The sequence below is a fragment of the Sorghum bicolor genome, chromosome 6, assembly GCF_000003195.3.
Source record: "Sorghum bicolor cultivar BTx623 chromosome 6, Sorghum_bicolor_NCBIv3, whole genome shotgun sequence".
Taxonomy (NCBI): domain Eukaryota; kingdom Viridiplantae; phylum Streptophyta; class Magnoliopsida; order Poales; family Poaceae; genus Sorghum; species Sorghum bicolor.
In genome coordinates, this window is record NC_012875.2 from 58,636,880 (window position 1) to 58,664,043 (window position 27,164).

The window sequence follows — 27,164 nt, forward strand, 5'->3', positions numbered from 1 at the left end:
GCGCACACTACCAGAGACTGTTGCCGGTGCAAGCTGCATCATCGCACATGCTACTATGACTAGACTAGATAAGAAGGGTTTCCACTCATCCTCCATCTTGGCAAGGCCGCCATAGGAGGAGGAGGAGAAGGGATTAATAGCGGTGGTGCAGAGAAAACTCGGTGTCGAGGTTATGATAAACTGGGTATCTCAAAACACTAGTTAGTTAGCTGCTTGGGCAGCCCATGACACACAAGCTCATACGAGCCTAAGGGACCGAGACCCAACTAAGCTATGTACATAGGCCTAGGCCAAGTGGCAAGTGCTGAGACAGAGAGTTGGCCACAACCTCCTCTCTCTCTCTCTCTCTCTCTCTCTCTCTCTCTCTCTCTCTCTCCCTTCACCACATATTGCCCAGCTCCGCATGACCTCTCCTCCATCTCGACCCCTAGGAGGGATGGAGAGGGGTCAAGCTCCACCTAGGTACGACTATCCCGATAGAGACATGGATGTGTGTTCAATTCGCTAGGACCGAGGGGACAACCATCTCGAAACAGGCGCCATCCTTGCACCACGTCGTACACAAGACAGAACCATCGAGCGGTGACGATAAGTACGGTGAACCACTGTCCAAATATGGCTCAATAGGACGGGTGTACGGCCCCACCCACCATAGGATGAAGATCATGACTATGGCCTTGACTTCCGAGGCTAGCCAATCCAACAAAGGGCATGACCCTAGAGTTCGGGATCATGGCTAATGGCTCCCTAACCAGCAAGACAACCGATGACCTAAGAGCGGCTACCTGCTCCTATAAAACACCCCCAAGAGATCAAGCAATGATGATGAAGGCCATGGCAAGATCACATTGCATAGGATGGCTGGTGAGCCACCACCGTGCCAATAGTGCCATTACGACTAACACTATAGCACCACACCACCCCATGCCACGATGTGGGCACATGACTATGACGACAACCATGTTCGCATGTATGCTGATGCCAATACAAGATGGCCTTCCTTATAGGCCAAGATAGCTAGTTTCCCTTCCCTCAAGCTCATGACCGCTCAGTCAGGAGAATCTAACTCAGAAGGGATTAAAGAAAAGATCTAGCTAATGACATAGTATACCTTTTTTCTTGACCGCACAAAAGGTTTGTGTGTCTCCGTATTTAAAGTAAATAGGTTACAACACGCCATAGCGGTGCCCTAGGAGCTTAGAAGAATTATATATGTTTGCTCAGACCCACACTAGTGTGCGGAAATCTACGGTATATAGTATAACTTTTTAGTGACACAATTTAATGCAATAATCTCTACTCACATTAGAACATGTATAGTATAATAGGCCTATAGTCAAGCTAATACTGATGTGGAGAGAAAAGAGAGAGATGAGAGCTTGACTCCCATACAAGTATCAAGCTAGGCACATAAGCATATACATTAGTGGCCCAGGTGTGCTATGAGGAGAAATAGGAGATAGACTGTTTTAAGATAAATACTCCCTCTGTCCTAGTATATAATGTTTAACCACTTTTTGTTCATATCTCATAATATAAGGGCACTCACAATGCAGACTCTATCATAGAGTCTAAAGTTATTTATTAACTCGAACAATGTGGACTTAGAGTCTAAATAAGACTTGGAGTCTTGTTTTTTCTACCTTTTTCTTCAATAAATATGCTGCCACATCAGCAAAATACTATAAATAATATGTAATTAATTGTCTTAGACTCTGTGATAGAGTCTTGCATTGTGAGTGCCCTAAGGTGCTCTCTCAAAAATATTAATACAATAATACTAGTACTGAGAGAGAATTAAATGTGTTCTTGGTCTTTAAACCAGAGGTAGTTACACCTTAATAATTTGGCTCTTGTAACTTGTCCTATAGCCAAACAACTTGGCTCTATTATTGGTCTTGCTTAGAGTCTTTGCTGGGGTCACCGCCTAGTGCATTTTGATTCTCCATGTCGTGCTGCAATAGGTAGAGCCATGCCGAGCCTACTTCATGCTCTTGTACATACCGTCAATGATGCTCTGCACGAAAATGACAATAAAAAAATCACGAAGGTCAGCTCCACCAATATCGGTAGTCTATCCCTGTTCGGATGCATGGGGCTAAACTTTATACCGATTAAGAGCATCTCCAAAAGTATCTCATATTCCTTCTCCCTTCATGTTTTCTAGAAAACAAGAGAAAAACTTATCTCTAACAATACCTTATACCCCTTTCACATCTTTTAGCAATTGGTAAACAAGCTGATGTCGTGCTTAAGAACACGCGCAACCTTGCTCGCGTGCATCGCTCTTCCTCACTTTGTTTCCTCATTCCCGCGTGCCACTGCGACCCGCCTCCTTTCCTTCGCCCTCATTGTCGGCGACTCGAGCTTTTCATACCACGTCCTAAATGAGTCGTAGCTCCTATCCGCGTGCCGGTTCATTGCCACCATGGCCCTGCTGCGGCCGGCTTTGCTTGCGGGCGGCGGGCGAGGGATCGGCTATGACCGGAACATAATCACCTCCCTGTCCCTGTCCACGCGTGAAGCGAACGTTGTTGCTGCCCATGTCCTGCGCGGCAAGGGCGGATCTAGGCCCCGGGCTGTCCAGGCTACAGCCCGGGGCGCAGTCCACAAATCTCTTTAGTAGTTCCTTTGTCCAGCCTAAAAAAACTCATAAAATTAAAATATAGATTTAGCCCTACCTGATGCGATCTAAAAACACCTTACATTATTTTCAGCCCTCCCTTTGAGGTCTTTCTCCATCCGCCATTGCTGCGCGGTGAGGCTGCCCGTGCGCCGCGTTCGCCATGGCCTACCTCAAGAGGTCACCGGAGTCAGTCGCGATGTCGGCAGGCTGATGGAAATAGGCTACTGCACCGCACAGAACCCTGCTGGAGGCTGCTAGCTCCAGTAGCGGGAGGACCACCTCACTGTGCCGCCGCAGCAGTGGGACCTCCATCCCAAAGGCATGCATGCATAAAATCCATCACGTCCAAGTCCAACGGTGAGCGAACAACGCTGGAATAGAGGGGCTCATACTGGGGGATGGACTGCCGGTTTGGGGTGGGCGACGACCTCAGCTTTCCTCGGCGGCATGGGGCCGAACTTGATGCCAAATCTGCCTCGCATGCAGCGGTAACTAGCCATGGCTGGCTGCCGCCGGTTCCTGCAAGCTAGAGGCTGGCAGGACGGTCAATGGAGGCGGCAGCGACCTAATTGTGTCAGGGGATTGTGACGTGGTGCAAAAAAAATGGAGGAAAAAATGTGTGGAACCATAATTTTGATATTTTGGAAGTCAAATATGGGGTACTTTTTGGAGATGGTCTCTTTTTTTCTGCCCATACTCTTTGAGAGTTGGCAAAACACAATATTTTAGAAACAAAATTTAGAGTACTTTTGTAGATGCTCCAAAAAGTAACTGAAAGGGGTGAGCTAAACTTTATCCCCATGGATCTAAACAAGGCATTGTGAGTTACCTGAAACTGCGCCATACCTGATAGTGCTTCAGCAGCTGCGGCCGCTTCTTCTTGTACGTTGGGGTGATAAGGTCACGGTCCTTGTCGAACGGTGCAGGGTCTAGGTGAACAGCCCTGACTAGCTCGAAGCCTTTGAGCTGTTGCATCAGGATCGAGAGAATGACTATGCGTCAGATCTAGTTACCAAGGTCATTGCGAGCAGCAATTTTTACACGTCGTCCGATTAATCGCGATTAGTCGTCCTGGTCGATTCTAAGTGTTCGATTAGGAGGCCCAACTCGACTAGAAAGTTTGTCGTCCGATTAGTCGATGACTAATCGTGATTAGTCGACAACTAATCTTGATTAGTTGTCCGGTCAGGACATGGATGACCAGTTTGGTTATTTTATTTTTGGACCTGTTTAACTAAGACATGGACTTTGGTTATGTAATATGCTGGCTATGTGGCTGCTATGATCTGCTAAATGTTAGTTATTTGCTATTGCAGGAGTGCTACTGTTAAGGTGTGTCAAGATCAAGATTGCATTAGTGTTGCTGCTTACTAATTATGGTATTCCAGGCTTCTACCAGCAAGTCAGCAAAGAAATGGAGTTTGGGACATGAATATGGACCTCTAGATAGTGCAGAAAAGAGAGGAAAATAACTCCCATAAATAAGTCACCAGCTACACTAATGTAGTTTTGATGCTTCCTTTATTGTGTATAATATAATATATATTGAGAGGTATATACATATAGGTATATGTCCTGATATACATGGTCGACCAGGGTCGATAATCAACCCCAACGATTAATCATGATTAATCGTCTGGTCGGTCCAAGACGATCAGGTTCGACCAGTCGACCTGAAAACATTAGCGAGCAACAATGTTGGGGAGAAGCTGCATCCTTCCCCCTGGTAGCGCCGGAGGTTATCCTTCACCTGAGGAACCTCCGACGCCTGGAACGTCGGAGGATATCCTTCGACGGGAAACGCTAATGTTGACAACTCGTCTGGTCGTGCAGTGTGTGTGCAGGGACTGAGACACCGGCGGAGGTCCACGAGCGAGGAAAGATTGGAACCTCCGACCCTCCCGGGTCCGAGGATGGCGGGAGGACGCAGCCAGGTCGAGCAACCTCCGACCAGACGGGCTGCGGAACCTCCGACACCAAAGCGTCGAAGGATCCGCAATTGGGCGGAGGATCCAAGCCTCCGACCTGCTAAGGCCCCAGTCAGAGGATGAACGAAGGGTTTGCAATGTGAAATTACGCAGGTGTATTAGGGTCAGTAGACTGCAATGAAAGGATATACCGGAATATTCCCCCGCCGTCACGGGGCATTTATGTAAATGTCGTTAGGTTGGTTTCCGGGCCCTATATAAGGGGCGAGATACCACCATTAATAACAGAGAGCATTCACTGTATTCACCTACTGTTGAGCCTGCTGCCTGTTGAAGCTTAGACCTCTCACGGCACCGAGTGAGAAGGTTCATCATTCGTCGTACTGCTGGGGAGTGCGGAGAGTACTTCCCCAACATTGGCGCCCACCGTGGGGCAGAAGTATAACCTGCAATGGCTGGAAAGAGAATAAGCACCACAAGACCTCGGGGAGAGCCCTCCAGGAGAGGAAGGCCAAGGAGGGCCGTGCGGAGCGCGTACGCGACCGTGGAGGGAGAAGGTTCTGAGGGCGAGCAGCCAGAGAACGAGCAGCCGGAAACACGCCAGGAACCTCCTCCCGCCGCAGACCCGGCACAACCCCCGGTCACGCAAGAGCTCCAGCAGCTGCAAGCGCAGTTGCGGAACCTTCAGCAAGAGCGAGACCGGATCGCTGCTGCCTACGCCGCCAGCCAAGAGGCAGCGGTAGCCGCGACGCAAGCGGCCGAGATCAGGCAGCAGCTTTCGCTCCTGCAGGCAGAAATCCTTAGCATGCAACCTCCAGCTCAGCCGACAATTCAGCCCGCTGTTCTGAACAGCGCCGGCCCAACATTAGATGTGCAGCCGACGAGCTACGGCAGCATGCGGCGGGGCACGCTGGACCTCCGTTCCCCTCTGTCCGAAGGATTGCAGACCTCGCCTTGGCCAACAACCTACAAACCAATCACGCTCCCTAAGTTCAGCGGAAAGGCCGATCCGCGCCAATTCCTGATGAGTTTCGAGGCAGCCGTGGCCTCAGCTGGAGGGAACGAGACTGTAATGGCAAAATCCTTCGTGATCGCAGCCGAGGGAGATGCCTTGGCATGGTATTCGATGCTGAGACCCGGGTCGATCTATTCATGGGAGAACCTTCGAGACAAGATTTTAGCGAATTTCCAGGGATTTGCAGTTGAATCACTAACCTCCACGGACCTGTTCCAGTGTCGCCAGAGTCAGGGAGAGGCACTGCGGGAGTACTTCCAAAGGTTCGTGCAGACTAAGGCGAGAGCACCTGGCGTGCCGGAGGAGGTTGCCATTGAAGCGGCCATCAAGGGTCTTCGCATAGGGCCCTTCGCGGCTCACTTGGCCAGAGAAAAGCCAGCATCCATGCACGAGCTGTATCACGAGTTTGAGAAGTATTGCAAATCAGACAACGACTACCGCAAAAGGTTGGAAGACCAAAACTCTCAGAAGAAGCAGAGCAATGATAGAAATTCACAAAAGAAGAACCTCAGCCAGGATGAGCGCCGGCCACAGCGAGAGGCTGGTGGACAGATGATGAATATCGAGCAACCAAAAAATGACAGGCCGGAAAATAACCGTCCGCCAGTGGAAGCGCGGAGCTCGGAACGCACACCCAATCAAGCCGGAAGAGGGGGTCGAAATGCGGGATGGCGAAAAAATCAAAGTCAGCGACCACGGAAACAGTATTGTTTCTTCCATGGAGAGGAGAAGGGTCACTCCACCAGAGATTGCCCAGATGCAAAAGAAACTCAGGAGAGGATCAAGAGCAGGTCAGCTTCGCAACCTCCGATACCAGTTGCTCAGCCTCGGGAAGTAAATCACACATTCCCTCAAACCTTCTACCATTCATATGTCGGAGGTTCAAGCCAGCAGCACCCAGCTCCACTTCAGTCCAGCGCGCTAGCCTCCGCTTACTATCCTAGCTTCCTACCAGCTTGGCGCCCAGCCCAGCAAACCGCGGACCACAACCTTCCATCAAACTATGTTCCTCCACGACCTCCACATATCACGTACATCGAAACCCCGCAACCCCACCAGCAGTCACTACCTCCTCCCCCAAACCAGCTACAGCTACTCCAAGCCCCACCACCACCAAAAACCGAACCCCACCCTGATAATCAGATCGGCCCTCATACACCCCTGCCCACAATTGGAATGATCTTACCAATAGCTGGGGGGTCCTCAATGGAGTTCCAGACAAAGAAACAGAAGAAAGATCACCTCAGGCTCGTCAACAACGTTGCAGTTCAAGGGCCAGTGAAATGCACTGATTGGTCCAGAACCCCAATAACCTTCACCGAGGAAGACCTAAGATTGGAAAGCTACCCTCACACAGACGCCTTGGTCATAACAACAAATGTTGCGGGTTGGGGAGTAAGCAGGATCTTAGTGGATTCAGGGAGTTCCGTAGACATAATATTTGCTGGAACCTTCGACCAAATGAAGCTCAGCAGAAGCCAACTCCAACCTTCGGAGTCACCTTTAATCGGGTTCGGAGGAAAGCAGATACATGCTCTGGGAAAGGTCGCCTTGCCCGTATCCTTCGGCACAACAGAGAACGCAAGAACAGAGTACGTCACCTTCGATGTGGTAGACTTGCACTACCCATATAATGCCATATTCGGGCGAGGATTCTTGAACAAGTTCAATGCAGCCGCTCATATGGGATACCTGTGCATGAAAATCCCGGCTCTGCACGGAGTGATAACGGTTCACGGAAGTCAAAAGGAGGCAAGGAACATAGAAAAAGCAATCTACAAATCCTTCCGGAACATAAACTCCGTAGACTCTACGCAGCATGAAGCTTCCCAGCCGCTAGACATGCCAAGGGGGAAAACAGACCTGGCTGATCAGGAGGAAACGAAGTGTATCCCTCTGCAGGAAGCTGTTCCAGATAAGAAGGTCACCATCTCCGCCACCCTTGGTAGAGAGGAAGAACTCGAATTGCTAGACGTATTGCAAAAGAACCAAGATATCTTCGCTTGGAGTGCCGCTGACCTACAAGGAGTCAGCAGAGACATAATAGAGCATTCGCTGGACATCGATCCGAGAATGAGGCCGAAGAAGCAGAGACAGAGGAAAATGTCTGAAGAAAGAACCCTAGCCGCGAAGGCAGAAGTACAAAGACTCCTGGACGCAAAGGTCATCAGAGAAGTCATATACCCGGAGTGGTTGGCAAATGTGGTCTTGGTCCCCAAGAAAAATGGCAAAATGAGAATGTGCATAGATTTTACAGATCTCAACAAGGCTTGTGTCAAAGACTCCTTCCCCTTGCCAAGGATAGATACCTCTGTGGACAAAGCAGCTGGTTGTCAGAGATTCTCACTGCTGGACTGTTTCTCTGGTTACCACCAAATTTGGCTCAAAAAAGAAGACGAAGGAAAGGCAAGTTTCACGACCCCATTCGGCACATATTGCTACACCAGAATGCCAGAAGGTCTCAAAAACGCTGGAGCAACCTTCTCCAGAATGATGGGGAAGGTTCTAGGAAGTCAGCTACAGAGGAACATCATAGCCTACGTCGACGATGTTGTCGTCATGAGCAAGCGCAAGGAAGATCATATCAAGGACCTGCAGGAAACCTTCGTCAACCTTAGATCTGCCGGGCTGAAACTCAACCCGGAGAAGTGTGTATTTGGGGTCAGCAAGGGAAAAATGCTGGGGTATATCATCAGCTCCGAAGGAATTAGAGCTAACCCAGACAAGACAAAAGCAATCATGTCAATGGCAGAACCTTCAAACAAGAAAGAAGTGCAAAGACTAACCGGCCGAATAGCAGCCCTCAACAGATTCATATCAAGATCGGCAGAACGGAGCCTCCCATTCTTCAAAGTGCTGAGAGGAGAAGGTAAAACAGAATGGGGTCCGGAACAATCAGAGGCCTTCAGGCAACTCAAGAATTACATTGCAACCAACCTGGTGGTAACAGTGCCCGAGCCAGACACTCCACTACTACTGTATGTGGCTGCCTCCGAGCACGCTGTCAGCGGTGTTCTAGTGCACGAGACAAGCGGTACTAAGGGAACGGTGCAAAGACCCGTTTACTACGTATCCGAAGCTCTGTCAGGAGCAAAACTGAACTACACGGAGATAGAAAAAATCGCGTACGCGGTCCTGTGTGCATCAAGGAAGCTCAAGCATTACTTCCAAAGCCATGAGATTAAAGTGCCCACCTCACAGCCATTGGGTGATATCCTTAGGAACAAAGAGGCTTCCGGACGTATAGGAAAATGGGCGGCCGAACTATCACAGTTTGATATCACCTATGTCCCCAGAACCTCCATCAAATCTCAAGCCCTGGCTGACTTCATGGCAGATTGGACACCTTCGGACAAAAACGAGGAGAAGGTAGTCGATCAGCCGTGGACGCTGTATACAGATGGCGCCTGGGGCCAAGCGGGAGCAGGAGCAGCAGCCGTCCTAATCACACCGTCTGGACTCAAACTAAAGTTCGCTGTACGGCTCGAATTCAAAGCAACAAACAACATAGCCGAGTATGAAGGTCTCATCCTCGGGCTGAACAAAGCTAAGGCTTCGGGAGCAAAAACCCTACTCATCAAAACAGACTCCCAGGTGGTGGCAGGGCAAGTGGAGAAGGAATACCTAGCACACAACCCGGAGCTGGCAAGGTATCTGGCCGTCGTAAGAGGCCTGGAGAGAAGGTTCAAGGGATTCACTCTGCAGTACATTCCAAGAGCCGAAAACTACGAAGCAGACGAGCTAGCGAAGGCAGCAGCCAACAACACCCCCTTGCCAGAAGGAACCTTCCATCAGATTGTCACAACACCCGCAACCGAATCGTTGCCAAAAGCCTTTCGCTCAGTCCTGCTGACAGAAAGCGAAGATTGGAGGCAGGCAATAGCTGATTGCCTCAAAGGCGAGACAGCTGTAGATGACGAAGCAACATCCAAGAGGATGGAGGCAAGAGCAAGGAATTACACCTCCATTGACGGGATCCTGTACAAGAAAGGCGTAGTCCAACCTTTGCTGAGATGCATATCACAAAGCGAGGGTAGAGAACTCCTACAAGAGATACACTCAGGGATGTGCGGGTCTCACATTGGACCCCGCGCGTTGTCTGCTAAAGCACTAAGACAAGGCTTCTACTGGCCAACTCACATTAAAGATGCTGAAGAAATAGTGAAGACATGCAAAGCCTGCCAAACCTTCTCACCAATTCAGTCAGGACCTTCAGCACTAACTCAGCTCATACCAGCATCATGGCCGTTGCAGAGATGGGGAATGGACCTGGTAGGGCCAATGCCAACTGCCCAGGGGGGAAACAAATTTGCAGTCGTGGCCATCGAATACTTCACAAGATGGATTGAAGCTAAGCCACTGGCAACCATAACCTCTGAAACAATCAGGAAATTTTTCTGGCAGAACATAGTCTGCAGATTCGGAGTCCCACGCTTGCTCACAGTTGACAACGGGAAGCAGTTTGATTCAGACAGGTTCAAGGAATTCTGCCATCACATAGGAACCAAAATTGCTTTCGCGTCTGTTTATCACCCAGAGTCAAACGGGGCCGTAGAGAGAGCAAACAGAACAATATTCTCCGCAATCTCCAAGACCTTACTTAACCTACGCAAGGGAAAATGGGCTGAAGAACTACCAAGAGTTGTATGGTCACATAACACAACAGTTTCAAGAACAACTGGATTTACTCCATTCAAGCTCTTGTATGGGGAAGAGGCAATGTTGCCCGAAGAAATCAAACACCAAAGCCTGCGTTCCATGAAGCAGCAGTTGGCTGAAGATGAAGAGTACTGCAAGGAAACCTTAGAATCAATAAGACTTGAGGCAGTGGAGAACATTGCAAGGTATCAACGAGAAACCAAGAATTGGAGAGACCGCAAGGTAGTACGAAAAGACATACAAAACGGGGACCTGGTGCTCAGGAAAAAAGGAGATCACCCAAACGCTGGTAAATTGCAACCCAAGTGGGAAGGACCTTACACAGCAATACAAGCAGGAAGGTCGGGATCCTTCTACCTGAAAGACCTCGAAGGAAGAACCTCCACCCACACGTGGAACGTCGACAACCTACGTAGATTTTACATTTGAGTGTAAGGATGACCCCTGCAAAATAAGCGGCGGCATCCACATCCCTAAATACGCTTGTTTTCTTTTTCTCTACTTTTTCGCAATCCAAGGTCTGCACTCTTTTCCTCACAGGGGTACTCCTACCAGGAGGTGAGGTTTTTAACGAGGCAGAACCTATGTAAAAACCTCTGAAATATAAAGAGGAATCCACCCCAGAACCAAATCCCAAAAAGTCGAAAAACAGCCAGCAACGAGGCTGCAGCATTCGACAAAACATCACGTGATCACAAGGACCCTCCGCAGCTTTCATTCAACAGCTCAGAAAGCTCGGAACGTCCTCAAAGGTGAAAAAACACCAGATCCTTAGCAAAAGACCTAGCCAAGAGCCGGGCAGCAAGGATAACACGGCCAAAAAGTGAAAAAGTCCTGTCCTTCTCAGGCATCACAACATGGCCAGAAGGAGCAAAACCTTCAAACCTGACAAAGACCTGAGGAGAATCAGGCATCAGGAACCACATTATTTTCGCCAAAAGGCAGCGGAGGTCTAACATTCACAGGACAGACCCCAACAAAATTCACAAAACCTTCACCAAAATAAGGTCGAAGGTATCCTGCTACTCTAAGCAGACCCCCAACAAACAAAGTGTGAAATTCAAACGGAACTACAATAACCCTCTGTCAGATACAGCAAAACCAACTACCACAACAACCATCAATAACCCGATAATAAATTTTGACCTAACGGAGTACATAAAATAAATGCGTGAAAGCCTATAAAACCAGGCTCACCTTACCACCACCCTCAATCAGGATCAGCACACAAAGACCCGAGCATCGAGTGCAAACCTAGCAGTCAAAAAGCAAAATCCTAGGCCACCATGGAAGCAGGAGTTAGCCTCACAACACCAACAAAAGTTTGTATCGCACGAAGCTTCGTAATACTAGAACTACGGCGTTGTGATGAACATCGACCACAAAGTCGTGTACAGCCACAACAGAAACAATGGAAGTCAGACTCAGAGGTCTCTGAAGGGTATCGCACGAAGTCTCGTAACATCCCTTCAGAACCTCCGACTTAAACAGCCGAAGGTTCTCCTCGACAACACTCCACGGGAGTCGAGCAAAGGAAAAAAATAGCACAATTCAGCGAAGGATCCTTCGCGCCAAAAAAGTCGAAGGTTCTAAGGCCAAGAAGCGGCGATCCTCCGCGAAAGAGAAAATCAACAACTCCTTCGCAACATCAGGCATCAAGAACAAGCAAGCCACAGCAACACAAAGATCCTTAGGATCAACACCACCGTAACGTTCCAATATATAAGTGCTGTAGCGCGAAGGTTGTAATAAAAATGAGATCGAAGGTTGTAGCAAACTTAAAAACTTTATTATCGATGAAGAAATCATTACAAAAGTTCGTTTACATAAAATAAATAAAATCATCCTTCGACCCAGAAAAAGTCGAAGGTTACAGGTAGCTTGTACAAGTTCAACTTACAAATCCTCCTTCAACTAAACAACCGAAGGATCTATGAGTCACATACAAATTATAGCGCGAAGGTTGTCAAAATTAAAAGGTGCGAAGACAATGCAGTAAAAATGTCTGATCTTTATTAACCGTATACAATGTACATAACACAAGCTTACAACAAAAAATGAGAAACATCCTCCGACCGTAAAATGCCGAAGGTTCTAAGACCCTCGCACAATTCTAACATACGAATCTGGAAAAAGCCTAAGATCATCACAATAATCACGAACAAGGAAATCAACTAAGTCATCTATACTACGCGTAGGATACTTATAGCGCCACCAGTCAATTAGATAACCCCTCGCGTACAAATCTCCACGCTTGAACGTCACCGGGGTAACGTAACTTCCTTCGACAAAGTCCGAAGGAAGATCTTCCAACGGAGAGGAACTCACAACCTGCGCGCAGAAAATAACAACTTTAAAGCCAACACAAACGAAGGATAAAATTAAAAAGCCAAACGAAGCTCTCGAACCTCCGGAAAACCTTGAAGAAAAGGCTCAGCAACATCCTCAGAAGCCTCCGCCACCCAGCGTACCCTATCCCTCTCACCAAAGATGCGAAGGATAGGATATAGCAACTACATAAACACATCAAATCATGTCATAAAAATATAAGCAAAACCTACGATAAACGAAAAGAAAAACAAAAACATCCACCTAAGCCGGAGGCCATGAACCTCGGCGCGCAAGCGACTGGATAAATCCAGATCCTTCGCCATCAATATCATATCCAACAAACTCGAACATATCCACCAATCTCATGTTAGGGAAGGCAACTCGCCAATACTCCCACAATTCGCCAGAAACATAAATCCCTTTGTAAAAATACGAAAGGGGAGTAATGAAACGATCCTGCACAGGTCCTCCGCCAGAGACCTGCGCAGGATCAAAGTGTAAAACAAAGGCTTATCTGAAAACAACTCAATATATTATATTTTCAACAGTCTTTACAAAATAAAACACAACCTCCGGCCTTACTTACAAAAAAGCGTCACATGCTTGGACGCAAAAAAGACTAAGAAAAACCTAAAAACTAAAAAGCCTCACACGTGAGGCGGAGGAGGAGCAGAAGCCTCGGGCGTCTCTGAAACCTTGGCACCGGATCCCTCCGGAGCTTTGGCACCAGTATCACGAGCCTCCGCTACAGGCTGGGTCGGAGGACACGCCTCACTCGGTGGACGCGAAGGACCGGCCTTGACAACCTTAGCCTTCTTCTTCGCAATCTCCTACAAAATACCCATCTTAATTAACATTGCAAAGCAGCGAAGCAAAGTACAAAAAGAAATAACCAAATAATACAAACCTCAGCTCGACGATCCTCCGCCATTTTTTTCGCCTCATCCCGCCCAAACCTAATCCAGAACGAACTGATAAAGTTCCGGACAGATTTGCGCAGGGAAGGGGTCCCTTCGCCAACGTCCTCCGCCGCGGCAAATTCCTCCTTGGCGACTCCCTCCGCGTGAGAGCAACCTCCGCGGCGCAAAAGCCTAGCGAAGGAGCTAACCGCAGCCAAAGCCCCAAAATCAACAGCACCTCCGACAAAGTCGGGGAGCATGCGGATATGAGACTTCAGCCACGCGAGGGCAGCCCCAACATCGCCGCCGGGCGGAGGAGCAGAGGTGCTTCCCCCAAACTTCGCAAGCGAGTCGGCATAGAGCCCGACAATAGCTGCAGCCTCCGCTTCCGCCTTCTGTATGCGAGTCTGCAGCTCAGCTGCAGACGTCCGCTCAGCGTCAAGCTCTTTGCGAAGGCGTTCAGCAATGTCCTCCGCCTTCTCAGCTCGCTGCAGGGCTACGTCCCTAACTCTCCCCGCCTCAGCAACACTTGTGCGGAGGACCGCCACCGAAGCTTCGGCATCCTCTTTCTCCTTCTTCATAGCCTCCGACCCAGCCTTGTAGTCATCCCTCTCCTTTTTCAGGGAGTCAACCTCCATCCTGACGGAGGAAAACTCCCTAACCTCCTCCGACAGACGAGCCTTCTCAGCCTCCAAGGTCTCATTCTCCTTCTTCAGAGCACCAATCGCCTCATCACGGCAGATAACCTCCCGGGAGCAACGCTCCTCTAAGGCGGCAGCCATGTGATGACCCTGCTCAAAAATAAATAGTTACAACAAACCTCCGAGTGAAAAACCGCGAAGGAAGATACAACAAAGCGCAAACTTACAAGGCTATGGTGCTCATATTGCACGCGAAGGAGCGTGTCAAAGTCCATGCCGCGAAGCTTCTGACGAAAACGATCTGTAAACCAAAAACAATTAAGAAAAACCATCGTAAGAAACCAAAAACCTCTGGCGGAGGCCAGAACACTAACCTCCGACCAAGGAATGAACCTCGCGCAAGGCATCAGTCCAACCTGTGATCGAAGGTTCAGAAGCACCTGCACATAACAAAAACAAACCTTAGAATAAAATGCCAAAAACAAAAGAAACTGCTGAACCAAAAAGAAGAAACTCACCAGGACCAAGAACATTAGCAGGCGAAGGCCTGTTGGCCAACGCAGAGGGCGCAGGCTCACGCGGCGGAGGAACGGCAAGCCCTTCCTGCGCAACGCTGGCGCCTTTAGCCATCTCCTCCGCGGTAGCCAGCCCAGCAAAAACATCCGCTGAAAGATAAACCAAAAACATGAGAACAAGTCAATCAAAACTTGCATAAAAACAAAATAATCAACAAAAAATCATTACCCATGTACAACGAATCAATACCATCACCAGCCGGACGAAGGGGAGCCTCCGCCCTCCTGATCCTCCGAACGGAGGCGGACTCAGCTTCGTCGCTGGACTCCACCTGAACCTCCTTAGGCGGAGACCCTCCGCCAACTGAAGCAACGCGCGGACCCTCAGGCGCTGCAGGATTCGCCTCCCGCGCAGGGCTCGCCTCAGGGGCCTCCGCGTCGGAAGACTCCTCCCCAAGAAGAGACGCGAAAGGCGCGCGCACAGAGGAGACCGCATGCGAAGCTTCAACTTCAGGAGCTCCAACCGCAGCAGCGGCCCCCGCAGGTGCAGAAGCTACCGAGTTCGACTCGGCACCAGATGAGCGGGCGGAGGAAGACTCCACAGGAGTCTCTAGCACAACCTCCGCCCTCCGCTTCTTCGCAAGTTGCTTGACTGCGCCGCCCCCTTTCCTCTTCTTCGACTCCGCCAAAGCAACAGCCTTCGAGGAGTCCTTCTTCTTCTCTAACCCAAGCAAAACATCCGGAGGAATAACGTAATCCTCATACTCGATCCCCAATTCCTCAAAAACGCGGTTGAACCGGGGCATCGTCCCAAGCGCAGACCTCCGCTGGAGATATTCCTTCTCCGAGATCTTCCCGACGATCCTCCGGGCAGAAACCTCCACACGATCAAGGAAGGACTCCTTGGTCTCATCCTCCGGAATACCTGCGCCGAACCGGGGAAACGGCAACCCCTCCGGAGGACCAAAAACAGGAACTTGCACCATCTCAATGGTGAACTCATCGGTCCTGCGGCCAAGGGGCCAGTAGTCAGCAGCGACCATCTCCTCAACCAAATCCCGGCCACCGGAATATCGGCATGCCAGCGCAAATGCCTTATCACAAGCCAGTCGCTCCTCCGACATCTCCTGCGAAGGATCAACCTTCGAGAAAGGCTTCAGCTCCTTCATCAGCGACGCGTAAGGATAAACTTTATCAACGCTGCCGTCATCTAAAGTCTTCGACGCAGCGGGGGTCCTCACGTAGAACCATGCTCTCATCCAATCCTTCTCCCACTTACCCTTTTGGCAGTAGGAGATCTCGCACCTTGGCCCAGGCATTGTGCGGCGCGGCATGAACGCGCAGCTTCCAAACTGCGCAATGCACTCAACACCTTCGGCATCCTTCACCTTCTTAGGTTGACGCTGAAGTTCAAAATACGAGCAGAAAGTATCAATGTGGGGCATTGCTCCGTAGGATTCACACGCCCAGGCGAATTTGCTAAGTGTCAGTATCCCATTGGGACTGAAATGCTGTAGCTCCACGTTGAAGCTCTCCATCACTTCGCGAAGGAAATGATATGGAGGCATCCGAAGCCCGCAGGTGAAGAAATCCCTAAAAACAACAGCATAACCTTCACCAGGCGCAGGAACCGTCTGGCCCGCAGGAGGAGCCTCCGCCCGACCTTCCTTGAAAAACCTAGCCTCAACCATGTCAGCGATATCCTCCGTCCTCACGGTCGACTGCCCGAACTCAAAAGTAATCGCCGCCATCTCCTCAAACTCCTTCGCACTGATCAGGTCACCGACGGAAGCTTCGACGTCAGACAACGTCTCCTCCAGATCTCGAGCTGCAGCCACCTCAAGCATCCACTCCTCAAACCTCCGCAGCCAACCTCCAGACCTCACACTAAGGAAATTGCGCAAAGGACCAGAAAAATCTGACCTCGAAGGACGCGATGAAGGAAGCTGAGCCACCGTAAAACCTCCGACAATACTTTAGAACTAAACAGAAACGAACGCGAGCAACTCAAAGAGAAAGGTGTAGCGAAGGAAGGTGTGCGGTCAATGAACAGCAAAGGTGAAAGCTCAAGGCTCCCCAGCATCCCCTTTTATAGGGGGGGGCCTGCGACCGCGCGGCCGTTGCGATTCCCCGCGCCCAACGGCTATAAGCGGAGGAATCGCCCAGACCGTTGCGCCTCGTCAACGCCAACGGCTAACTCCAACGGCAATAACAACCTCCGCAATCCTCCGCAATCTAACGCGCGTAGGATATCAAACTAACATACCAACAACGATCGGAGGATCCCGGCAAAATAAAGAAACCAAGAAAATTTATGACTAAGTAAAAGAAACAGTTATCCAACATTTGCTAACAAACACATCCTGCGCACCAGGGGGGAAGGCAGCAACCATGCTCATAACCTCCGCAGCGTAGCGTGTTTTTGAGCACATGGACTGCAGGAGTGCCATTAGCCCAAAAAGGGGGGAACTGTTGGGGAGAAGCTGCATCCTTCCCCCTGGTAGCGCCGGAGGTTATCCTTCACCTGAGGAACCTCCGACGCCTGGAACGTCGGAGGATATCCTTCGACGGGAAACGCTAATGTTGACAACTCGTCTGGTCGTGCAGTGTGTGTGCAGGGACTGAGACACCGGCGGAGGTCCACGAGCGAGGAAAGATTGGAACCTCCGACCCTCCCGGGTCCGAGGATGGCGGAAGGACGCAGCCAGGTCGAGCAACCTCCGACCAGACGGGCTGCGGAACCTCCGACACCAAAGCGTCGAAGGATCCGCAATTGGGCGGAGGATCCAAGCCTCCGACCTGCTAAGGCCCCAGTCAGAGGATGAACGAAGGGTTTGCAATGTGAAATTACGCAGGTGTATTAGGGTCAGTAGACTGCAATGAAAGGATATACCGGAATATTCCCCCGCCGTCACGGGGCATTTATGTAAATGTCGTTAGGTTGGTTTCCGGGCCCTATATAAGGGGCGAGATACCACCATTAATAACAGAGAGCATTCACTGTATTCACCTACTGTTGAGCCTGCTGCCTGTTGAAGCTTAGACCTCTCACGGCACCGAGTGAGAAGGTTCATCATTCGTCGTACTGCTGGGGAGTGCGGAGAGTACTTCCCCAACAAACAATATCATTTCTAAATAAATAGATTATGATGGTTTTGATTTCGCTCTTGTTACCTTATTTTCTTTCCCCGTCTTTGTAAGTTCTCTCAAGATAAACTCTTTCACTTTAGGGTCTTCGCATATCGTGGCAAAGTCCCCAGTTACCCCGTTTGTCTGTGCCCAATGCTCCAGTGCTTGCTTGTTAGGGTTCACAACTGTAACCAAGCTTGACTCGAAGCTGTTGCCGTAGACCCAAATCTAAAGATATACCATATACCAATATGATTGACTTAGAAATTTAGTGGATAGATTATGGAATTATTTGTAATCATTTGCTGCAGAACACTTGAGCAAGTGTGTAAATGGAGGCTGTTTTGGGCTGTACCGAATCAACACCAGGAGTTTGACCAAAGATGTTCTCTATATTCTCGACTGCAACATACTCTCCTTGTGAGAGCTTGAAAATGTTCTTCTTGCGGTCAATGATCTTCATGCTTCCGTCAAACTGCCACTCCCCAATGTCTCCTGCGGTAATAAATAATAATATTTGACAGTTAACAACCTTGGAAAGATATGTGGAATTTTGGAAAATTTCAAAGGTATTTCTGATGGAAGTTAAATCAGAGTCACTTTCATCAATGATCTTCCAGGAGTTACTGCCTGCCATAAAATTATTGACAGAGCAGGTCTATGAAGCACCAGTTCCCTTAGATGTTTTCTTGACTGCCAGTGATGATGACATGGACATGTTCGATCGAGATGCTACAGGAATACTGGAACAGGGATCGATGATACCTGTGTGGAACCAGCCATCGACCAAAACTTCGTTTGTTAGGTCCTCTCGCTTGTAGTACCCTAAGAACAAGGTGTCCCCTTTGATGCAAATTTCACCACGAGGCGTTTCGCTCGACACTGCATCATAACCCATCTCAGGAACAGACTCCAGTCGTACTTCGACGTGTGGGAGTGGAGGGCCAACAGTTCCCAACATGGACATGTTGTTCGGCAGGGAAATGAAGGACCCACAGGTTTCCGTGAGTCCTAGAGAGGGGAAAAAGGATAGGCGATTAAGATTATCAGACATTTTGGGCGACTGCTCAAGGTTGTTTTTTTGTCAATTTGGAACTGTATATTTCAATTTTGATGAGGATACCGTATGCTTGAAGGACATGGGAGCATGTCACCACACGCAAATACTCCTCAACATGTCTAGATAGGGGAGCTCCGCCAGATATAATCAGTCGAACCCTTCCACCTAGTCCCCATTTCACCTATACAGAATAGAAAAGAACAAAACAAATCAGTAAATAGTAGTGATAAGAGATCCAACAAACTTCTGAAATCATAACCTCTCGCCATTTCATTGTACCTTGGTGAAGACCAATTTATCAAAGACTGCAGCAGCCTCTTCATGCTTGCTTCCCTTCAACATATTGCCTAGTTTGCTGCAGAATCATTTGTGATAGAAGTTAAGAGTTTGATCACTATATTAACGAAGATGTACCTTGGTGCATATAAGATGTAAAAAAACAGCATTACTATTTGTAAGCAACATTGAACAAGGTTTTCTTCAGGAAACCACCAGCTGTAATTTTATCTTGCAATCCTGAGTCAGAGAAATAGAACATCAGTTTCTGGATTAAGGTTTCAGTAACAAAAATTTGAATATTGCAGCTAGAAGGTATGGTAAAAATAATATTTAATCAAATTGCAGTATATATACCCCCATAAATTCTGCCCAGAACACGTGGAACAGCACAAAATATTGTTGGTTTGAGTTCTCCAATGTCTTCAACCAAGAGTTTCACATCCTGAAGTAGAATGCTTATTGATCAAATTGCGCTAATAAAAAGGTAGAGAGTAATAGTATAGAACATGTATTTTGTACTTACCCCACGCCAAAACCCGATTGAAGCACCATGGTGAATGAACACCTCCTCAAGCACCCGGTCGAAGATATGAGCAAGTGGAAGATAGGAAATGTAAACATCATCCTCGTGAAGCTGATAGAACAAAATAAGATTCTGTAAAAGGAAGAGACAATGCATTGGGATAGAAAAACACAAGCAAAATATGAATGATGTACCTGCTCGTTTGAGTTGCTAAGGAACTCATATATTGCTGAAACAATAGTAACAATGCTCTTGTTCGAGATTAGTACTCCCTTGGGATCACCAGTCGTCCCACTGGTGTACATTATTGTGCATATGCCATCCTTTTCCTTGGGTGGAAGTTCAAACTTCTCTTCACCTCCCTGTGTAGTTAGAACAGAAAAGATTAACCTTTCTAACTGATATATCAAGTCATATTTCTCACAATGATGTCCCATAAATGTATAAGTTTGAAACAGAAAACGTGCCTTAACACATTAGTATTATTCTTGTAGTAACTAAGCATTTATCCATTCTATCTGTGATTTGGTAAGGAAGGGAGAACCTTACCAGTTGCAGAAACTCTTCCCATGAGTAGATGGACAAGCCATTTTGTTCAACTTTTTCCTTGTGCCCAAGATCAACCTTACCGAAGCTTACAATTGCTTAAAACAAAATGAAACTCTCAGTAAGTCAAGTAAGTCATATCCACTACAATATATTGCATGTCCACACAGCCAGGAAATTTCTCAAACTTACTCTTCAAATATTTGGTTGCATTGGGAAATGTCTTGACCATCTGAAAAGAACAACGAATTTTTTAAAATGCCAAACAAACAAGCTTGTACAAGATATCTTGATAGATCGGGCAAGTTAGATGGACACTGTGCTGTTGGTCGTTCTTCTAATAAATCAAACTAACACATATCATGTACTATTTTGTCATCTTTTTGGCTATAAGGAAAATGCAAATGATAATTTTAGATTCCTGCTGTGTCAATATATGGTTTGATATAGGAGATAAAATAATGTTTTGTTTGTGTAATAACAATTTATAAGTTGCATCAAATCACTACCAAAAATCTTGACTTTGTCAAGTGTTAAATTACTTGCCGAGTGCAATATTTCAGGGCACTCAGCAAACAAGCTCTTTACCGAGTGCAAAAAAACACTCGGCAAAATCTTTGTTGAGTGTTTTTGGCACTCAGCAAACTTGCTTGTGTGCCGAGTGTTTTTTTGCACTCGGCAAAGAGCTTGTTTGTCAAGTGTTTTTTGCGCTCGGCAAACAACTCCTTTAGCGAGTGTCTTTTTTGCGATCGACAAAAAGAGCCACTTCAAAGCACATTTTGAAGCAGTAAATTAATTGAACTGAAAATGTTTTCTACTATAATATTATATAACTTTTTAAGACCTAAAACTTTTATTTTCATCATTTCTTCATTCGACAAAGCGATAGTAACACGCTGTTCACAAAATCTACATGTCTCTAATAAGTTTTATGAAACTACAAGAGAGATATATAAGATTTTTGAACAATATTAGAATTATCATGTCGGATAAACAAACGACCAAATAACCAAAATAAGCTTTGTAGATCTTGAGAAGTTATGTAGTTGACAATTATTTTATTCGAGTTCATCTTATCATGCGAAACTATGTTTGAATTTTAAAAATTTTAAATTCAAAATTTTTAATAACCTCGGATGAAAAAACAACCAAAATAAAAATTGTAGATCTCGAAAAGTTATGAAACTTTATAGTTGACAACTTTTTTATTCGAGTGCATCTTGTCATGTAAAACTACATTTGAATTTCAAAATTCGAATTTTTAAACGACGTCGGATGGAAAAACAACCTAAATAAAAATTGTAGAAAAACAACCTAAATAAAAATTGTAGATCTCAAAAAGTTATGAAACTTTATAGTTGATAACTTTTTCATTTAAAATCATCTACATTTGAATTTCTCAAATTTGAAATTTAAATTTTGTAAAAGTCCTCGGATGAAGAAACTTTCTAAATAAAAATTATAGATCTCAAAAAGATATAAAACTCTGAGGTTGACAACTTTTTTATTTAAATTTGTTTAGGGCCTTAAATAATCAATTTACACTTAGTTTGGTATAATATGAAAACAAAATATAGACACGCGTGAGAGGGAGATTGCAGTTTTGAATCCCGCCGGTTGCATAGTGCGAACTTTGCACGAGAATTGCCGCGACTTGCGACTTCGACGGAGACGGTAGGGCGTTGGCCGGGGGGAGGCTCCCCCAATAAAGAAATTTGGTATTTTTTGGGTTTTTTTTTTAATTTTGTCGAGTGTTTATTTTATGGAGTGTCTTTTTAGTACTCGGCAAAGCCTTTGTCGAGTGCCTGATAAAAAGCACTTGGCAAAGAGCTCTTTGCCGTTACAACCTTTAACGAGTGTTCTTTGCGGAGTGTGGCAATCGACAAAGCCTTTGCTGAGTGCATTTGGAGTTTTGCCGGTGAATCCGGTTGTGAATTCTACTATGCTGACAAGGGTGGAGAAGTTATGAAAAGGTTCCAATCAAGAAGCATACCTCTCCAATCTTCTTTTCCTCAACAAAAGCAATTTGTACCTCTGCATGGCACAATACGAATTCTACTGCCCCGGCACCTACAGCCATAAAAGTTGACAGTAGATGCAGTGGACCATTGTTATCAGCTTATATACATGCATGCGTGTGTTGCTGTGTACAAATGTTGTCATTTGACAATTTGCTTTGTAAACATGATAATTCTGAAGAACTTTCATTGCTCTATAGAAACAAAAAAGCTTACCAAGCGTGTCATACAGTGGAACACAGTAAATGCCAAGGGCATTGCAGGCCTGAACAGTAAAGCAGTGGGTTGCATAAGCAACAAGTAAAAGGCTAATAGCATTGTGAAAGTTGTGGTATGGTCAATAACCGAAAAAATGCAGAAATATATTCGTAAAAGGCAGTAGAGTGCTGGCATCGACATCCACAGAAATTTACACAAACTTTTCCAGGGACGTGTGTTCTCCCCAAAAGGACCAAATAATTGACAAAGTCAAAAACTATGTACGGAGTTCTACTTTCCAATAAATTCCAGCACGTTATGAAAAGTTAAAATGCTCTGGCCGTCTTTTACTTTGGTGGAACAAGAAAGTTTTATAGAGCATCTCCAAGAGATTAGCCAAAAACACTAGCCAAATTTACTAATTTAGCTACTCTCTAAAATAGATTTGATAAAAAAGTATTAGAGCATCTCCAACAGTTATGCAATTGAAATTTGCCATTTATTGGAATTTGTCAAGTCTCTAAACGTTTTGCCAAAGGAAAAATAAGTTAATCTACAAGTGTTTGACATTTTTGACTTGACATTTCCCAAAACAGTGGACCCAACTATTTTTGTCCGGGAATCTTTCATCTTCGCGAGAAATTCTCTCGTGCGTTGCGGGGCGCTTTCTTTTCCGCACGCAATTCCTTCGCCCGTCGCCGCCAATTCTCTCGCACGTCGCGCGGCCGTGTTCATCCCGCAAGTCCACATCACCGCTTGGTCCAGGTCGTCGAGTTCCGATCTCGTCGCTGCGATCGATCTCCTAGCCTCGCGTCGCTGCAACAAAACGAGACGGTGATGGATCTCCTACCTGGCGTAGCGTCGCGTGAAGGAAGGAGAGGAGGCGGTGATGGATCTCCTAGCCTCACGTCGCTGCAAGAAAAGGAGGCGGCGATGGATCTCCTTCGTCCCCGCGCGAAGAAAGGAGGCGGCGCGCGGGGGAAAGAAAAGAGTCACGCGCGGGGAGGAGTCGTATCGCGGGAAACTACCGCGACGTGGGGAGTACGGGCACGACAAAGCGTCCAAGATTCTCGGAATATCAAAATTACCAAGTCATTATGCCTATGCAAAAATGTCAAGTTTGGTCCATCAAATGCCAAGTTTGCCAAAATGCATAAGTCAAATGCAAAAATGTTGGAGAGCATTTTTTAAGGTTTTTAACAAAGTTCAAGAATGCAAAGTCCAATTGCATAACTGTTGCAGATGCTCTTAGAGTACTTCAACAGACTCTAAAGGATGGCTAGTGAGGTATGATATGCAAAAATAGAGAGCGAATAAGGTGGGATGAGGAGCTACTAAATTTGAAGAGTCGTTTATAGAGTCTGTTGGGAACGTTTTTCCTTCAACAATAACTAGTTTTTCCTTCAACAATAACTAAATTTAGCTTTAGAAAATGATTTAGCTAATCTCTTAGAGACCAACCGTCTTTTCTTTTATTCAGCATTTGCAGAATATAGACAGTACCATCCTATATGTTTGTATTTGGGTTCCGGATATTGGGCAAGCTGCTGCCACCGTGCACAGGCGCACTGGCGAGCAGACACCACCACACAGGCACGAATGGCAAGCAGACACTGCGGCCTCGCAGGCAAGCAGTAGCCGCCACCGCCGGTGGTGCACAGGCGCGTGAGCGAGCAAACGGCGGTTGTGGCCGTGGCGTGGGCGCCGGAGCACTCCAAGCGCAACGCGCAAAACATGCTGAAGCTGCTCGACAGGTGGTGGCGCGACGCAGCTTCAGCAGGGGGTGGCACGACCGGCAGCGTGTGTCGGCTTCTCCAGCTCGATGAGCAGTTGTGCCACCGCGGACTCGCTGGTGCCGAGCTCGGTGCTGCAGGCTGCAGCTTCCCCGACGCGACTGCGCTGGCACAGGGTGGAACTCGTCGGCGGGGCCTTGCCAGTGCCGAGCTCGATGGGGCGGCTTCCCGAACGCGAGCAGCACAGCAGCGCTGGGCACGGTGGCGAGTGCCGCACAGGCCGCTAGCTGCCACCGGAGTGCCGCACAGGCCGCTAGCTGCACAGGGCGAACAGCGGCGCGCTAGCAAACTGACAATGACGACCGGGCTAAACCGAATACAAGACCCAAATAAAATTTAAGAACTGAATTGACACACTTTCTGAGTTTAGAGATCGGGATAACACATAGTGCACCTGCATACTGATAACCCACTCAGGAGAATTGGCTCCATAGATGCCGCACCGGCCGCCCTGCAGACAATCATATATGCAACTGTGAGCGATCCATGCATCATCAGCATGGCGGATAATGCAAGAAAATAAACGAAGAATCATTCTAGCCTCTCACTGTGGAAGATCACGCGCAATATTAAGCAAGCCAAGGAAATAAACGCACATACCTTGGCGACGCCACAGCTCCGGATGGCAGCCCCAACCTTGAGGACGGTGTCGTATACCTGCTTGTAAGTCAGCCATGTGTAGCTGCCAGCCTGAGGAGACGCGTGAGACAGTGGAATTCAGCACGGGCGCAGGCATCTGGAAGCAGGCTGCGGGCAACGATCACCAACCTTCCCGTCGACAATTTCGCGGCGGCCCAGCATGTTGTTGTCGGGGTACTTCTCCACGGACAAGCTGCACGGAGTCGCATCACGCGCACGAGCACGTCGTCACCACCACCGGGGTTGGGAACAAAACAATAATAATTTCACAGCAAGCGAATTCCGGTGGATTTCATGTCGATGGTGACTGCGCAATCCACAGGTTGGAGAGCCTGGCATTGCGAATCCCTGGGGGAGAAAACAGATCCATCTGTACGCCTACGGGTGCGGTGCAGTGCAGGCCGCCCCGCGCGGGGAGAAAAAGCGAGAGGAGGACGGACGTCTGGGCCTCTGGGGAGGATCACGGCACGCATGCGCGGTGGCAGAAAACGGACGACGACGTACCGGAATATGTCCCAGCAGCTGTCGAGCCCCGGCAAGGCGGGCGGCGACGCGCCGTTGTCAGCAGCCGCGCATCGGTACGTCGGCCCCGCCGATGGCGCCCCGCCGGCCGCCTCCTTCGCCGGCTCCACCTCCACGAGGTGCTTCATCGATCCCGCCACCATCTCGATCTCTGTGCTTTTTTTCCCCCTAGCTAGCCTCTCGCCGCCCTTTCGATCTCTGAGCTGACGAGCTGTCTAACAGTTCAGTCCAGGAGTCCAGCTAGCTTAGCTGAGGATTAGTGGTGGCGTACGTCTGGATGCAGCCATGCAGGGTGGGTTAGGGATATATATGGATGGATATGTGGTGGGTTATGATTTGGTTGGTTTGGGATAGGGATAGAAGATTCTATACCATTCCCTTGTTTGGATGAACTAGTTTGGGTTAGGGATAAGTTTAGAAAAAACAAAAATAGAAATAGAGAAATAACTACTATTCTGTTCCCTTGGCTAAAATATCATGAGCCTATTCGCTTGAGCTTATCTGCCGAATCTACCATTTAGCAGTATTTTTCTCTTACAACAGATCAGCAAATAATACTTTCAGCCCCATGGCTTGTCAGCCAAGCAAATAGGCTCGGGGCTAAAAATAATATTCGCTGCTGTTTGCTGATTTGTTGTGAAGAAATACATAAGTTTGTCCCTTCTTCCTTTGCTTTCACACCGTTAGGTCGCGGCGGTGCTGATGAATTGCTCTGGCGCGCAAAAGAGAATGACGACGAGCAACAAAGAGAAGGGACGACGGCGGCGGCGCTGCGGTCGGTGAGGATCTGCTGAGCGCTAGCAACTGCTTGTGAGCAGCCAAGCACACTATTGTGTGCCCACGCGCGGCCAAGAGGCGGAACAAGCGCGGCGGCCGTCGTGAAGGAGGCAGACAAGCAGCTCACCGGCATTGAGCACTGTAGCAGGACACCCCTCCCCTTTCTTTTCAAAATCACTTTTGATTTTATAAAACAACTTGAGAATTTCTCAAAATCAATGTTGCTCGGCTTGAAAAGATCTTCAACGTTGCTTTAGGAACCATCTTTAAGTTTTGCCTAGATTTGAAAATTTAAAAATAGGGACAGAAAAGGGATATTTGAATGTAGGGTTTTGGAAATATATTGTTTAGCAACTTTTGTGAATTAAATTGCAATTAATTAGCGATCAAACAATCGAATCAATACCACCATTGTATAGTACAAACATTGTACTAAACAACGGTACAATGGTTAGAGCAAAGTTATTTATAAAATTTATTTTAATAATTCTCCCCAAATTGAAATCAATGTTGGAATGCAACACAACCAAAAATTGATTGAGTGCTGATTTTCAATTTTTGCTTTCAAAATTGGGGCTCAATTTTAATGAATTGGAACTTGAATTCATGCCCCCATACTTGTCATTTTTTTTGCGAGAAATACTTGTCATTAGTGTAGTACACACTTTACACATCAAAGTTTACTAAGGCATAAACCCATGTATTTTAGTGAATTTCCAAAATACAAGGTCACAAAGTACCTTAAATGAAATTTTTAGTTATAGCACAACACACCACACATGCATTACAACCCTACAAATTAACATTGTTTTTATTTAATGCAAAGCATGGTTAGTTACATGACATGCTTACTATGCATACTGATGACATGATCATGTTGTTAGCGTTGCTATAACTAAAAATGATCATGCCCCTGCTTTGCCCCATCCTGACCCAAGCACCGGCGTCCATGCCGTGCCCTTGACCCGATCCGAGCATGGGCGGCCGCGCGCTACTCAGCGACCATGCCCTGACCAGCCGCCCTAAGCCTAGCATCGGCGGCCTTGCCTGCATCGCCGCTCCGCCT

General features: G+C 47.5%; 1 protein-coding gene and 1 long non-coding RNA gene across 2 annotated transcripts; both read right to left on the minus strand.

The window, feature by feature from the left end:
- LOC8070252 (long chain acyl-CoA synthetase 4) lies at positions 1,755 to 25,464 on the minus strand. Its single transcript, XM_002448627.2, has 19 exons — positions 25,304 to 25,464; positions 24,929 to 24,992; positions 24,761 to 24,850; positions 24,555 to 24,611; positions 22,386 to 22,434; positions 22,145 to 22,221; positions 20,344 to 20,383; positions 20,155 to 20,249; positions 19,800 to 19,967; positions 19,606 to 19,716; positions 19,437 to 19,524; positions 19,253 to 19,319; positions 19,083 to 19,158; positions 18,867 to 18,984; positions 18,509 to 18,754; positions 18,099 to 18,238; positions 17,789 to 17,971; positions 3,473 to 3,592; positions 1,755 to 2,017 (listed from the first exon to the last, which is right to left on the minus strand). The coding sequence occupies exons 1-19, from the start codon at positions 25,462 to 25,464 to the stop codon at positions 1,982 to 1,984; spliced, it is 1,986 nt and encodes a 661-aa protein (XP_002448672.1). The 3' UTR covers positions 1,755 to 1,981.
- LOC110436252 lies at positions 14,189 to 14,632 on the minus strand. Its single transcript, XR_002454055.1, has 4 exons — positions 14,618 to 14,632; positions 14,474 to 14,539; positions 14,327 to 14,400; positions 14,189 to 14,249 (listed from the first exon to the last, which is right to left on the minus strand). It is a non-coding gene; the product is annotated as an uncharacterized LOC110436252 (long non-coding RNA).